The sequence below is a fragment of the Loxodonta africana genome, chromosome 7 (assembly GCF_030014295.1).
Source record: "Loxodonta africana isolate mLoxAfr1 chromosome 7, mLoxAfr1.hap2, whole genome shotgun sequence".
Classification (NCBI taxonomy): Eukaryota; Metazoa; Chordata; class Mammalia; order Proboscidea; family Elephantidae; genus Loxodonta; species Loxodonta africana.
The window spans coordinates 23,346,692-23,363,530 of record NC_087348.1 but is presented as its reverse complement, the minus strand read 5'-3'; the positions used below and the strand labels follow the sequence as shown (position 1 = coordinate 23,363,530).

Sequence of the window (16,839 nt, the reverse complement as noted above, 5' to 3'; positions counted from 1 at the left end):
TTATTCACATTCGCAGGTACAATAACATGACCACACATCGAACAAGTAATTAACCCTTCTGATTCTCAGTAGATTCTCTGTGCCTGTGCCATAGGGTGGTTTTAGTTACTGAATGAGATAAAGTTGATAGCACCGTCACTGAGTTTTTATACATGTAATGAGCTGGTGACCCAAAAACATTTTTAATTCCCTTCTTGGAATCTCTGTGGCAACACTAACATAGCTCATTGGATGCCTTGCTCATTTGTTTTCATATATTTTTCAAGTCCATCCTTCAAGGTTAGCTTCAAATTTCTTACAGTTCCAGGTTAAGTTAAAATTCTTTCTACTGTTAGAAGTATTCTGAAACCCCAGGAGAAGTGATTGACAGATTTCTCAGCATAAATACACTGAAATATAAAAACATAAAAAGTAATAGCAGCTAACTATATTTTAGTGAGAAGGCCATATAGAATGATTTTATTTCATTTGAAGTCAACTTAAAACTTTTTCTGTGTGTGTGTCTACTTACTTATTTAAATCAAAACCAAAAACAAACCCAGTGCCATCGAGTTGACTCCGACTCATAGCAACCCTATAGGAGAGAGTAGAACTGCCCCATAGAGTTTCCAAGGAGCACCTGGTGGATTCGAACTGCTGACCCTTTCATTAGCAGCTGCTGCACTTAACCAACTACACCAGCAGGATTTCTACTCACTTATTTAAAAAAAAATTAGTCAACTAATATTTATTCATTCTGTGCTCATTGGAAGCTGGGCATTGTGATTGATGGAAAGATATATATTTAACAAATTAAATCAGCTTGGCTAATATGGGATTTATAGAATTACCCTAACTTCTTTTAAAAATATACTCATGGTAAGTAATTAATGACATTGGTTTTATTTCACTAATATTACATTACTTTATATTAATAAGAAATAAGTACAAAAAACAATTAGATGGTGTATGTTTTATTATACCACTCTATCCATTGACTTTGATTTCTTGAGAGGAAAAGCAAATGCCTCCATAATTCTCCTCACTCTAAGGCATGTTCTACAAATCGTTTTGTTTAATAAATATTGATATTTCTTCTTTCCTTTATACAATCCTCAGTCCATTCATTAATCCATCTAATCTTGTATTGCAACTATAGTGTTACATTTCAGGTACAAAAAGGTAAGCAAACTCCAACATGCCCTCTGTACTATGCAGCCAACTGTTCATTGGAAGAAATAGTCATTAATGAAAGAAATTAAATAAAACTTGCAATCATGGAATTTAACAGCTATTAAATTCTGAAATATATCTCTCAAATTTTGTATTTGAAGAGAAGTTTTTTTGGTTTCTTTTTTTGACTGATGGTTTGTTGAACAATCAAACTAATTTATGATTATAACTAATTTTATTTCTCTTTCATTATTATAATGTTTTAGGATATTAGGATTCTCAAAACAGGAAAAAAAATAATAATATGGAACTGATAGCCACCTTGGTGACTGAGTTTGTTCTATTAGGGTTACCAACACGCCCTGAACTGCAGATTGTCCTATTCCTGGTGTTTCTGATGTTGTATGCTGTGATTCTAATGGGGAACACTGGCTTGATAATGTTAATCAGAATAGATTCTCGTCTTCAGACCCCCATGTATTTTTTTTCTCAGCAACCTATCCTTTGTAGACCTTTGTTATTCCTCAGTCATTGTTCCCAAAATGCTGGTCAACTTCCTCTCAGAGAACAAATCCATTTCCTAATATGGCTGTGCCCTGCAGTTCTGCATTTTCTGTACTTTTGCAGATACAGAATCCTTTATCTGGGCTGCCATGGCCTATGATCGCTATGTCGCCATCTGTAACCCTTTGCTGTATACAGTTGTGATGTCCCGGGGCATCCGTGTATGGCTCATTGTCTTGTCCTATATTGGTGGCAACATGAGCTCCCTGCTTCATACATCCTTTGCCTTTATTCTGAAATACTGTGACAAAAACGTGATTAATCACTTTTTCTGTGACCTCCCTCCACTGCTTAAGCTCTCCTGCACAGACACCTCAGTTAATGAGTGGCTCCTCTCCACGTATGGCAGCTCCGTGGAAATCATCTGCTTCACCATCATCGTTATCTCCTGCTATTTCATTCTTCTCTCGGTCTTAAAGATCCGCTCTTCCAGTAGGAGGATGAAAGCCTTCTCCACGTGTGCCTCTCACCTGACTTCTGTGGCCATTTGTCAGGGGACTGTACTGTTTATTTACTCAAGGCCCAGCTCCCTGTATTCTCCGAACACTGATAAAATCATCTCGGTGTTCTATACCATTGTCATCCCAGTGCTAAATCCACTGATTTACAGTTTGAGAAACAAAGACGTAAAAGATGCAGCTAAGAAAGCTCTAAGATCAAAGACAGATTCCTCATGAGACGTTAAGCTCTGGGGACTCACCCAATTCCCCCATTATAAATTCTGATTGGGAAACTGCAATCATTTTACCAGTACACACACAACTCCTCACACAAGGGATTTTACCAAGCAGCCAGGTGTGTTTTCTTTTATAAGCAGTCAAAAGCATTTCATAACCCCAGTATATAAGACTACATTTAAAAGTGTCACAATTGCGACCAGATAAGTCAGACTAGTGTTTAAATGTTTCTAGCTTGGGTTTCATGCTAGAATAGGTTGCATCAGCCTGTCTTAACACATACAGTAAATACATTGTTTTTTTGTGTGTGTGTGTGTGTATGTGTGTGTGGCTCTAAAAAACCATAATATCTCATATAAAAGGGTAGTTTACTGGATGACAGAAGGAGCCAGATTGCTTTGGTTTACATGTCAACTCTGTGCCCGACTAATAAATAGCACCTTGAGCAAGCTACTTAATTTATGTATGCCTGGGTTTCCTTATATGAGAAATGGGGAGAATACAGTAACCACATCATTGGTCGTTGAATGATAAAGTGCATTCATGTTGAGAGTAGCGCTTGAGCCATTTTAGGCACTGAACAGATGTTAGTTATTGTGTGTATATGTTTATATAATATGCTCACCTTCATTAATAAAGGCGTATCATGCAATGAGATAGTGAGAGGCAGGACTGCTAGGAAAACAGTAACAGAAAAATCAAATCCCAATTTGCTGAATAGCAGTTCCGCTCCTTGCAGAGAACCTTCCGTGTCCAATCCACTCCAAAGTGCTTTGGGAATTTTTCTAAGTAGCAGTGGAAAAATATAGGTTAATTACAACACAAAACATTTGTTTTTCCTTTTTTCTGTTACCTTTTTCTACAGCAAAGTATTACCGAAGGTGTAAACCATCCTCCTACAGCATCTTAGAAACAGAAGAAGCGCTGATGCCTCACAGGGTCCTGCCTGCATCCTCAGGAGGAAGTCAACCCACAGACCAGAGCAGAAAACCCAGGAAAAGTGAGTTTGACAATGTAAATTCAACCATGTGCTCATTGGGAAATGTATTTCAGGAATTGATGTTTTTCTATATGATTATTATTGCATAATAATGAATTTTATAATCCATGTTTTAGAAATGTCAGCATTGAAAGGTATGTTTAAATCCATGTACTCTTTGTTTTAAAAACCTGCAAGATGTAGCCAAAGTCAATTATCAGTTGTCAATTTCTGTCCATTATCAATTTTCCCTGGAGGTTTACTTGAGATTTCTGACCAACAATGTTTCTCCTGAGCATTTCTTTTGCTTAATTTGGAAGAGAACACACTCACATCCAGCTACAAAGACAATCGCACTGTTTAATATTAGATTAAGTTTCAGATTTACTTAGCCAAGGTTAGAGAGGATCATGCCAGCCACGGAGAGCAAGATTAGATATACTATATCTCAACACAGCTTTTCATTGCTCCAAATTGTTAACATACACAAGCATATGATAACATTTGTATTGGAAAGCATAAAGCTGCATATAAAAATCTCATTTTTGTTATACCACTGTCTTTTCGTACTCAAGAATTATACCACCAAAGATTGTATCTCTTATGGGAAAATATAAATGTTTTCAGAGAAGGGATTGACTAAAAATAGAGGGTATCAGTATTTTTTCAATGTGTTCAAGTAGAAGCACTTACACAGATGAAACCATGACTCTGGATATGAGGTGACTATCATCTTTTTAGCTTCCCACATGGCTACTTTTTCTACCAAAACCCAAACCATACCAGTTGCTGTCAATTCTGACTCATGGCAACATCATGTGTTTCAGAGTAGAACTTCACTACACAGAATTTTCAATGGTTGTGGCCTTTTGGAAGTAGATTGCCAGGTCTGTTTCCCGAGATACCTGGGTTGACCCAAGCCTCCAAGCTTTCAGTTAGCAGCAGAGCGTGTTAATCTTTTGTACCACCCAGGCATGCCATGGTGAAGAAAGCAGAATTTAAGACTATTATTGATACAAATATGCATAGCAGCAAATATTCATAATAGCCCAAAATTGTAAACAACCTAAGTATCCATTCAGTGATGGATGGGTAAACAAAATACAGTATACAATGGGATACTATTCAGCCATGAGAAAGGATGGAGTATTGATACATATTACAATATGGATGAACATTGAAAATAATATGCTAAAGAAAAAAGTCCAGCAGAAAAAGTCACATATTACATGATTCTACTGATTTTTTTTTTTTTTTTTTTACTGTTATGGCTGTTATGAAATGTCCAGAATAGACAAATGCATAGATTCACGAAATAGGTTGTGGTTTCTAAGATCTGGGGGGAGTGGTGAAAGTACAGTGTTAATGGGTATAGGCTGCTTTTGGGGATGATGAAAGATGCTATGGACTTAGATAGCTGTAGTGGTTGTACAAGCTTGTGAACACGCTAAATAACACTAAACCATACAATTTAAAGGGATGAATTTTATAGTGTGTGAAACATAAAAAAGAAAAAAAAATTACCATTGAAGAGTAATAACATTTCTAAATCAGTAAATGAATGAGAGTTCTGCAGAAATGGAAGAAACAAAAACAACAATAGAAAAGAGTTGGGAATGATGATGTAGGTAATCTATTAAGTTTCAAAAGGATTTCTGTTGACTGGAGAAAAGGAGGTATAGATTCAGGGTAGCTGAAAATCATAACATAAAAATAAGTTTCAGTCACCTTCCTAACATTAATTTGATGACAGGAGTAAAAAATTGAGAGCTTATCCTTTGCTAAATTCTTTTAGGTATTCACAGGGTGTTATGGATTGAATCGTGTCTCCCAAAAATATGTGCCTACTTGACTAGACCATGACTCCCAAGATTGTATGGTTGCCCATCATTTTGTGATCTGATGTGATTATCCTACGGGTTGTAAATCCTACCTCTATGATGTTAATGAGGTGGGATAGATGGCAGTTATCCTAATGAGGCAGGACTCAATTTATACGATTAGGCTGTATTTTGAGTCAATCTCTTTTGAAATATGGAAGGGAGAATTGAGGAAAGAGAAGAGGAATCTCATACCACCAAGAAAGAAGAGCCAGGAACAGAGCATGTCCTTTGGAGCCGGGGTCCCTGCACTGAGAAACTCCTGGAACAGAAGGTTGATGACATCACCTTCCCCTAGAGCTGACAGAGATAAAGGCTTCCCTGGGAGCTGGTGCCCTGACTTGGGACTTCCAGCCTCCTAAACTGTGAAAGAATAAATATCTGTTTGATAAAGAAATTCACTTGTGGTATTTTAGTTATAGCAGCACTAGATAACTAAGACACAAGGGAAAATACAGGACTAGAAATCTAAGTACTCATGTTTACATAACACAGAACATGAGAGCAGGAGCTTCAGAGATTTAAGTCCCACATGTTACTGAGTAAGATAAAATGCCATCTGCCTATTGCTCATCTACCAGAGGAAAGACGAGAAAGATCTGCTCATCTCAGGTAGGTTTCTGAGTCTCCAAATTTAAATAACATAGAAAGACAAAACTAACATTTTTAGGAAAAAAAAATGTGAAAGATTTGTAAATAAATCATTTGATTACTGTGCTCCTTGGAAACTCTATGGGGCAGTTCTACTCTGTCCTATAGTGTCTTTACGAGTTGGAATCAACTCGACGCCAGTGGGTTTGTTTGGTTTTTTGGTTTTATTCAGTTTAATTTTTTTTTCTTTTTTTGCAATAGCCAAAAATCAATATATTCTTCCCAGAACTGGGAAATCTGATTGAACAAATTGCTATCTCTGCTATTCCACAGTTTTTATATAATTATTTTATTTTAATCTAACTTCATAAGAAAACTATGGACTCCTTTCGTCATTGTGCTAGTGTGTACATGAGTTGAAGATAGTTTTATTTAAAGAGTATTTCAACTATCACTTTACAAATGCCAACATGTCCAAATGCAATTCCCTGTGAACCATATGACATAGTTACTTAAGCGTACAAAGACTGGACCATCATCCACATTTCAATTCTTGTGTATCAACAGTGAGAAACGCACGCACATGAATACATGTTACACACATATAAATACCCATATGCATAAGAAACAAAGTTTATATATTTCAGAAATTTTATTAGCCCTCTACTCACTTCCATTTTGTAATGAAACGGTTAATTTAAAATCCAAAGAGATGCAAAGTATGTGTTCTATTCTGTTGTTTCCATTTATTTTTGCACTTCTGTTTGAATGTCAAGACTTGTAATTTTGTACCTGAGCTCTCTACAAATCATCAGATCATCGTGGCAAAGCAGGGATACAGTTCCAGAGAAAACTTTAGTAAATACACCTCATGTCTCACCAAACAGTAAGTTGATGTAGACCAAGATTAGTAACAATGATTTTCATTATTATCAAGTCAGTGGTATGCTCACTGATTATGAATCTAAAATGCAAGCTTTTAAGCCAATCATGATTCCTGAGGAAACCCTGGTGGCGTAGTGGTTAAGTGCTACAGCTGCTAACCAAAAGGTCAGCAGTTCGAATCTGCCAGGTGCTCCTTGGAAACTGTATGGGGCAGGTCTACTCTGTCCTCTAGGGTCGCTATGAGTCAGAATCGACTCGACGGCACTGAGTTTGGTTTGGTTTTGGTTTATAATTCCTGAGGAACACATTAATTGTGATCATTTTTTTGACACTGTGAATATATGCAAGCAAACCAGGTGCTTAGTCCTGTGTCTTCCAGGTTTGTCTCTCTAACATTGGTGTTTTTTCCATATTGTTTTATTTTTCACAAGCCAATAAATACACTCTTGACAGGCATTATTCTGAAAATGGATCGAGATTTCAATTCGTACAACTTCACTTCCAGAGACAAGGAAGTAAAGCCCCTCCCCCTGCCCAAAATTAAGGAAGAAATAGGAAGTCACATGCCTCATGAAACCTGGAGGTTTAGATCAAAGTTTCTTGACTTCCTATGTGGCATATATATATTTTTTGTTATTGTCAAAAAAAAAAAAGAAACGCCTCTTTAGAGAGTAACACGCCTCAATATGGTGAGGATAAAAAAGATGTTTTACAAGAACAAATCTATTTCTGCTTTATAGCTAATATTTTGTGGATGCCCAGAAGTGTTAAACACAGATCTACCATTTTCTGGATCATTTTATCAACAGTTTAAAATAAAAACAAAGGACAGTAGAAAGGGAAAATTGTCCCTCCTTGAGTGAATTTTTTTATCTTTTAATTACTAATAGGAAGAGATCAAAGCGACCCTCTTTATCATGTTTCTAGTTATTTATGTCATTAACCTCCTGGCAGAGAAACTATTGAAACTGTCAAGATTTCATTTTACTTGGATCCATATTTAACACCCACAGAAGCAGATTACAAGAAATAAAACAATTTATTGCACTTGGAAAATCTGCTCAAAAGAGCTCTTTAAAGTGTTAGTAAGCAAAGATGTCCCCTTGGGGACTAAGGTGCGCCTGACCTGGGGCATGGTGTATTGATTTGCCTCTCATGCATGTGAAAGCTGGCTGATGAATAAGGAAGACTGAAGAAGAATTGATGCCTTTGAATTATGATGTTGGAGAAGAATATTGAATATACTGTCAGAGGAACAAACAAATCTGTCTTGGAAGAAGTACAGCCAGAATGTTCCTTAGAAGAGAAGATGGTAAGACTTTCTCTCGCTTACTCTGGGCATGTTATCAGGAGACACTAGTCTCTGGGGAAGGACGTCATGCTTGATGAAGTAGAGGGTCATTGAAAAGGAGGGAGACACTTGACGAGATGGATTGACACCGTGGCTGCAATAAAGGGCTGAAAAATTGCAACAATTTTAAGGATGTCATATGACTAGGCAGTGTTTCCTTCTGTTGTATATAGGGTCCGTATGAGTCAGAGCTGATTCAAAGGCACCTAACAACAACAACCTTCTGTCAAATCTTGGAATGATTGTTTTAATTAGAATGGACACCCAGCTTCAAACGCCAATGTACTTTTCCCTCAGCCACCTCTCCTTCTGTGGCCTCTGTTATTCCACAGCAATTGAGCCCAAGATGCTGGTGGACATATTAGCCAAAGACAAATCAATTTCCTTCTATGGCTGTGCTCTGCAATTCTTCATCTTTAGTATCTTTGGAGATTCTGAGTGTCTCCTGCTGGTGGCTCTAACCCTTGATCAGTACAAGGCCATTAGCAACCCCTTGCTCTATACAGTAAACATATCCAGTAGTGTGTGCTCCATGCTTATGGTTGGGGTTTACCTGGTAGGCATGGTGGATGCTTTGATACATACCACATTAAATTTCCATTTATTTTTCTGTGAGTCAGATGAAATTAATCATTTCTTCTGTGATTTGCCTCTAGTTCTCCTCATTTCCTGTTCTGATATTCAGGTCAACAAGCTGATATTATTCACTGTTTTTGCTTCATTGAACTGAATACTATTTCTGGTGTTCTTGTCTCTTATGGTTGCATTATCTTCTTGGTCTTAAAGATCCACTTTTCTGAGGGAAGGTTCAAAGCTTTCTCCACCTGTACCTCTCACTTAACTGCTGTTACAATTTTCCAGGGTACTATGCTCTTTATGTATTTCTGGCCAAGCTCTGCCTACTCTCCAGATGGCAATTCCTTAAAAAGCTAGAAATAGAGATACCATATGATCCAGCAATCCCATGCCTAGGAATCAACCCTAGAGGGATAAGAGCTGTCACATGGATAGATATGTGCACACCCATGTTCGTTGCAGCACTATTCACAATACCAAAAAAATGGAAACAACCTAAATGACTACCAATAAATGAATGAATAAGCAAATTATGTTATACACTTATAATGTAACACTACACAACAATAAAGAACAATGATGAATCCATGAAATATCATACAACATGAATGAATCTGGAGGAAATTATACTGAGTGAAATAAGTCAGTCTCAAAGGACAAATATTGTATGAGAACACTCTTATTAGAACTCAAGAAAAGGTTTGCACACAGAAATAAACATTTTTTGATGGAAACAAGAATAAGGAGAAAGGGAGAAGGGATATCACTAACTAGATAGTAGATAAGTGTCAACTTCAGTGAAAGGAAAGACAACACACAATTGTAGGGAAAGTCAGCACAACTGGACCAAAGCAAAAACATAGAAGTTTCTTTGACACATCCAAACACTCTGAGGGACTGAGTACCTGGGTCTGGGTTCTGGGGATCATAATCTTAGGGCATGTCTAGGTCAATTGGCATAACAGAGTTCATAAAGAAAATTTTCTGCATTCCACTTTGGAGAATGGCATCTGGGGTCTTAAAATCTTGCAAGTGGCCTTCTAAGATACAACTATTAGTCCCATCTTGTCTGAAGCAAAGGAGAATGAGGAATACCAAAGACACGAAGAAAATATTAGCCCAAAGGACTAAATGACCACATGAACTAGAGACTGCACCAGCCTGAGCCCAGAAGAACTAGATAGTGTCCAGTTACCATCATACAGTGCTCTGACAGGGATTGCAAAATAGAATCCTGTACAGAATGGGAGAAAACTGTAGAATAGAATCCAAATTAAAAAAAAAAAAAAAAGACCAGACTTACTTGTCTGACAGAGACTGAAGAAACTTCCAAGACTATGGTCTCTAGGTACTCTGCTAACTCAGAACTGAAACCCGAATTCTACTACTTTTCAGTCAAAAATTAGACAGGCCTATAAAACAAAAATAACACTCATGAGGAACATGCTTCTTAGTTCAATCAAATATACAAGACCAAATGGCCAAAAGCAAGATGAGCTGGCAGGAAGGGACAGGAACTTGTTAATGGACACAGGGAACCCAGGGTAAGGATGAGTATGCTGTCACATTGTGGGGATTGCAACCAATGTCACAAAACAGTGTGTATAAATTTTTAAATGAGAGATTAACTTGAGCTGTAAACTTTCATCTAAAGCACAGTAAAATTAAAAATACATTTTTTGGTAAAATGTATATATTTCAAAGCATATGCCAGGTAAACAGGTTTTTCATGTACAATTCGGTGACACTTATTGCATTAATTATATTGAGGAATCGTCACCAGTATCTGTTGCAAAAAGTAATTTTTTAAAATAAACAGCAGTCACCTATTCAATGTTTATTGCAGCACTTTTCACAATAGTCAAAAGGAGGAAACAACTGAAATGTTCGTCAACAAATTATTGAATAAACAAATTGTGATATATACACGCAATGGATTACTACTCAGCCATAAAGAGAAATGAAGTCCTGATGCAAGCCACAATATGGATGAACCTTGTAAACCTCAGGATGAGTGAAGTCAGTCAGTCTCAAAATAACAAATGTTGTATGATCTCATTTATGAGAAAGACACAGGTATATGGAAACCAAGGAGCCCTGGTGGCACAGTGGTTAAGAGTTCAACTACTAACCAAAAGGTTGGCAGTTCAGATTCACCAGCCACTAGTTGGAAGCCTATGGTGCATTTCTGCTCTATCCTATAGTGTTGTTATGAGTTGGAACCAACTTGGCAACAAAGAGTTATTTTTTGGTTTTATAGAAACCAAAGATGATTAGTGGTTATCAAGGGTGAGAGGGAAGGTGAAGAGGGAATTTTTGCTTAGGAGGAATTGAGTTTACATTAATGGTAGTGGAATGACTTGGAAAAAGATAGTGAGAATGGTTGTACAACTTGAAGAATGTAATTGATTTTACTGAATTATACATTTAGAAATTGTTGATCAGGTATATATTTTGTTGTGTATATTTTTGCTACTATATATAGACAGATCAGTAAAGACTATAGAGATTTTTCTTCCATGAAAGCATTACCTTAACATGTGTTTTCTTAAAGTCATTTTTTTAACCTATGAATTAAATGAGTAGAAACAGCCCTCAAAGTCTGTTTATTTCTACTCTTTGTTCATTACCCACACACAAAAAAAAAAAAAACAGAAGATAATTAAAAGCAAACATTTAATAATCTATTACTTTTAAAACATCCTTGTTCTAGAGACTAAGAATTTTGGGAGAAACAAATATGAACAGAAAAAAAAAAATTAAGATAGAGTGGGTTATGTGTAATGAATGTTGTACAGTCATAAAATCATTGGGTTGGGGGTGGTTGACATGTGGTTGAGGGAAGGGAATCAGGCCGTGATTAATGACAATAAAGGACAACCATTAAAGGGATGTCATATTTCTAAATGAGGAAGTAAAGAAAGTGGTTTTAGAAATGGAAGAAACAGGATAAGCAATGGAAAGGAGATTAGAATCATTTAGTAGAGATTCTATCTGAGCTTCATTAGATGTGTGATTTGACAGGAGAATGGTAGCCATAAAGCATGGCATTAGACTCAATTATTGTTACAGGATACTGATCATTTTGAATGAAAACTTCAGGCTTTGCTAAAATTGCTGCAGAATTCACAGGGGAAAAATACAGAATCAGAAATTTAATTAATCACATGTTTGTATAACACAGAAAAATGAGGGTAGAGACTTCAGAGATTTAAGTCCCAAATGTCACTAAGTAACAATAAAATGTGACCTTCCTTGTGCTCGCCTACCCAAAACCAGAACAGAAAGACATGCTTATTTCAGGTATGATTTTGAATTGCCAAATTAAAAGAATACAGCAAAAATTTTTTTTTGAAAAATGAGGAATCAAATATTGAGGAATTTGTAAATGAATAATTTTATACTTAATTATTCAGTTAAATAAACTCTGTAATCTAATAGCCAAACCATAATGTTTTATGGTTGAAGCTGTGTAAATTTGACTGACATCATTAGTATGAGTAAATAGATATTTTATTAATTTATATTTTAACTAAAATTCATAAGTAAATTATTAGTTTTTTTTACCGTTCGAGTGATTTCACTACATATGTGAATTTCAGATTTTTCTAGTGCTATTCACTGATGTGTCAAATTAAAAATGCCAATTTGTATAAATTCAAATTCATATGAACAAAATACTATAATACCTAAGTACAGAAAAAAAAAAACCTCAGACTACCATTCGCATTTCAATTTTTATTCACACAAACACATACATACACACACAAGAAAATGAATCCTTTATAATTCTTAAACATTTGCTATTCCTCTTTCCTTTCTTAATTTTTACAGAAAATTCAATTTAGGAATCCAAAGAGATACAAGTACATATGTTAAATTTTGTTTTTCCCACTCATATCACTTCTGTTTAGTTTGTCAGTGGACGCATCCTTCGGGTTCAGATCAGTCACGTAACTTGGTTGTAAATGCTCATCACAGAGGAAGTGTGATAGAAAAGTTGAATAAAACATGTTTCATTCATGCTTCATTATTCAGTTAAAATTCAAGGCATCGTAGACCAAAACAGTAACATGATCATTTTCATTTGTTAGTTTATATGCAATGTTATTGTTGAATCTTTCAAGTCAATTATATTTCAGGACAAATACAATGAAAGTGATTGCATTTTCCTCCAATGGGCCATTTATCTGTATAGGTCCGACGTTGAGGCCTGTGCCCTCTGGCTGTGTGTCTCTGACTACTGTGTTGTTGTGCATCACTCTCAATCTGGAATGGGCCTTAGGTTTATTTCAAACCTGCTGTCTAAGATAAGACAGTAGAGGACAATACAAATGACAGATATCATGAATGACACATGGAGTTAGAATCAAAGTTTCCAAAGTTTGTGTTCCAGACATTTTCATTATATATTTTTTTCAATAAAGTAACCCCAGACCAAAAACCCATTGCTGTCAAGTCAATTCTGACTCATAGGTACCCTAAAGGACAGAGCAGAACTGCCCCGTAGGGTTTCCAAGGAGCACTTGGTGGATTCGAACTGCAGACCTTTTGGTTAGCAGCTGTAGCTCTTAACCACTACACACACCACCAGGGTTTCCAATTACAATGCCTCTTAAAATTTACATTTATCTGGGCTTCTTTCTGTGGATAAAGAGGACAATCTACGGAAAGTGTACTGTCTTACAAGATAATATTTTGCAAATGTCCAGAAGAGTTAAACCCTGATGTATCATTCTCTTGATCATTTTTGTAGCTGTTTAAAACAAGAACAAAGGAAAATGGATGGAGAAAATTGCTCCTCCTTGACCGAATTCCACCTCTTGGGAATTACTAATAATCCTGTGATCAAAGCAGCCATATTCATAATGTTTCAGGTTGTTTATGTCATTATTCTTGTGGCAAATCTTGGAATGATCATTTTAATTAGAATGGACTCCCAGCTCCAAACACCAATGTACTTTTTCCTCAGCCACCTCTCCTTCTGTGACCTCTGCTATTCCTCAGCAATTGGGCCCAAGATGCTGGTGGACCTCTTAGCCAAAGACAAATCAATTTCCTTCTATGGCTGTGCTCTGCAATTCTTCATCTTCTGTGTCTTTGCAGATTCTGAGTGTCTCCTGCTGGCAGTAATGGCCTTTGATCGATACAAGGCCATTAGCAACCCCTTGCTCTATACAGTCGACATGTCCAGCAGGGTGTGCTCCATGCTCATGGCTGGGGTTTACCTGGTGGGCATGGTAGATGCTCTGATACATACAACCCTAACTTTCCACTTATGTTTCTGTGGGTCAAATGAAATTAATCATTTCTTCTGTGATTTACCTCCACTTTTCCTCCTTTCCTGTTCTGATATTCAGGTCAATGAGTTGGCGTTATTTACTGTTTTTGGCTTCATTGAACTGAGTACCATTTCAGGGGTTCTTGTCTCTTACTGTTACATCATTCTCTCAGTCTTAAAAATCCACTCTGCTGAGGGAAGGTTCAAAGCTTTCTCCACCTGCACCTCTCACTTAATGGCTGTTGCAGTTTTCCAGGGAACCATACTCTTTATGTATTTCCGGCCAAGTTCTGCCTACTCTCCGGATCAAGACAAAATGACCTCTTTGTTTTACACCCTTGTGATTCCCATGTTAAATCCGCTAATATACAGCCTAAGAAATAAAGACGTGAAAGGGGCTCTGGAAAAACTGAAAAATAAAAGATGGTTTTAAAACATAAAACACACAGTTGTTTTTGTAAAATCATATGGTAAAAAGCCATATAAGAAACAAAGTTGTCCCAGATACATTAATTTAATAACAAATGTATTTTACCTAAAGCCATATCATATGAAAGCTTTGCATTTCCTGAAACACGTCTTGCTTCATGATGTGTCTTAAACTGATGTATGGTACTGCCTCTTTGTGGAGAACTTCGCAGGCATTTCTTAGTGTGCTGACTTTTCTTTGCTCATTGTATCATTCATGGATTACTTCAGTTATTCTAAGATTTGTTGATATTTTTCCTAAGTGCTTATTGTGCATTTTGGTACACTGTATTTCATGGTGAATCTAGCAGTTTCTATACTAATGAATTTTATAATCTAGTGGAAGTTTTTTTTTGGTTTTTAGTGAACGTTATAAACATTAATTAAGCATTCAAATAACTTATCATAAATTACAAATCTTCATGAATTAAAAAGACTGGGCACTATTAATCCAGAGAAAAATTCTAAATCTAGTGTGCAGAAGAAAGCTTCCCTGGAATGGAAGCATTTAACCTCGATCTAGGAGTCCTGTATGGTATAAATTGGGCTTATTAGACATCAGTCAAAGGAATATTAACTGAGTGTAAAGTATGTACCTTGAATGTATTATCTTTGTAGCTCATGAGGAAGTAAACTAAATTATTGTGGTTACTAGAGATAATGAATCTATAAAGACATGTGTATTAGTGACATTGTTGTTGTTACTAGCCACGAAGTCAGTTCTGACTCACAGTGACCCTGTGCACAACAGAACAAAACTCTGCCTGGTCTCACATAATCTCACAATTTTTGCTATGCTTGAGCCTATTGTCGCAGCCACTGTGTCAATATATCTCGTTGAGGGTCTTCCTCTTTTTCGCTGACCCTCTACTTTATCAAGCATGATGTCAGTCTCCAGGGACTGACCCCTCCTGACAACATATCCAAAGTATGTGAGACATAGTCTCACTGTCTGTTTCTAAGGAGCATTCTGGTTGTACTTTTTCCAAGACAGATCTGTTCGTTCTTTTGGCAGCCCATGGTATATTCAATATTTTTGCCAACACCACAATTCAAAGGCATCAATTCTTCTTTGGGCTTCCCTATTCGTTGTCCAGTTTTCCCGTGCATACGATGCAACTGAAAACACCATGGCTTGGGTCAGGTGTACCTTAGTCCTCTAGGTAACATCTTTGCTCTTCGACACTTTAAAGAAGTCTTTTGCAACAGATTTACCCAAAGCAATGTGTCTTTTGATTTTTTTGACTGCTGCTTCCATAGCAGTTCATTGTGGATCCAAGTAAGATGAAATCCTTGACAACTTCAATCTTTTCCCCATTTATCACGATGTTGCTTTTTGGTTTAGTTGTGAAGATTTTTGTTTTCTTTATGTTGAGGCGTAATCCATACTGACGGCTGTGGTCTTTGATCTTCGTCAGTGAGTGCTTCAAATCCTCTTCACTTTCAGCAAGCAAAGTTGTGTAATTTGCATAACACAAGTTGTTATTGAGTCTTCCTCCAATCCTGAAGCCCTGTTCTTCTTCATATAGTCCAACTTCTCAGATTATTTGCTCAGCATACACCTTGAATAGGTATGGTGAAAGGATACAACCCTGACAACATACCTTTACTGACTTTAAACCATGCAGTATCCCCTCGTTCTGTCCGAATAACTGTCTCTGGATCTATGCACAGATTTCTCACGAGCATAATTAAGTGTTCTGGAATTCCCATTCTTTGCAATGTTATCCATAATTTGTTATGATCCACATAGTTAAATGTCTTTGCATAGTCAATAAAACACAGGTAAACATCTTTCTGATACTCTTTGCTTTCAGCCGTGATCCATCTGACATCAGCAATGATATCCCTGGTTCCATGTCCTCTTCTGAATCTGGTTTGAATTTCTGAAAGTTCCCTGTTGATATACTGCTGCAGCCGCTTTTGAATGATCTGCAGCAATATATTGTTTGTGTGTGATATTAATGATATTGTTCGATAATCTCTGCATTCGGTTGGATTACCTTTCTGGGGAATAGGCATAAATATGGATCTCTTCCAGTAGGTTGGCCAGGTAGCTGTCTTCCAAATTTCTTGGCGTAGACAAGAGAGCACTTCCAGCACTGCATCCGTTTGTTCAAACACCTCGATTGGTATTCTGTCAATTCCTGGAGGCTTGTTTTTCACTGATTCCTTCAGTGCAGCTTGGACCTCTCTTCCTTCAGTACCCTTGGTTCCTGATCGTATGTTACCTCCTGAAATGGTTGAATGTTGACCAGTTCTTTTTGGTATAGTGACTCTGTGTATGCCTTCCATCTTCTTTTGATGCTTCCTACATCATTTAATATTTACCCTGTAGAATCCTTCAGTATTGCAACTTGAAGTTTTTCTCCAGTTCTTTCACCTTGAGACATGTCTTCCGTGTTCTTCCCTTTTGGTTTTCTATCTCCAGATCT

General features: G+C 36.8%; 1 protein-coding gene and 2 pseudogenes across 1 annotated transcript; all 3 read left to right on the top strand.

Annotated features, from left to right (window-relative positions):
• Positions 1–1,058: 1,058 nt before the first annotated feature.
• On the top strand, positions 1,059–2,393 carry LOC100661679 (olfactory receptor-like protein OLF1; annotated as a pseudogene).
• A 927-nt stretch (positions 2,394–3,320) lies between these two features.
• LOC135232049 (olfactory receptor 5W2-like) lies at positions 3,321–9,940 on the top strand (annotated as a pseudogene).
• A 3,474-nt stretch (positions 9,941–13,414) lies between these two features.
• LOC100677257 (olfactory receptor 5W2-like) lies at positions 13,415–14,458 on the top strand. The gene has a single exon (XM_003423670.3). It carries the CDS (start codon positions 13,437–13,439, stop codon positions 14,367–14,369), a length of 933 nt encoding a protein of 310 aa, XP_003423718.3. The 5' UTR covers positions 13,415–13,436; the 3' UTR covers positions 14,370–14,458.
• The last annotated feature ends 2,381 nt before the right edge of the window (positions 14,459–16,839 follow it).

Coding starts and splice junctions, on each gene's coding strand:
- LOC100677257 (XM_003423670.3), top strand. CDS start 13,437: ATGGATGGAGAAAATTGCTCCTCCTTGACCGAATTCCACCTCTTGGGA.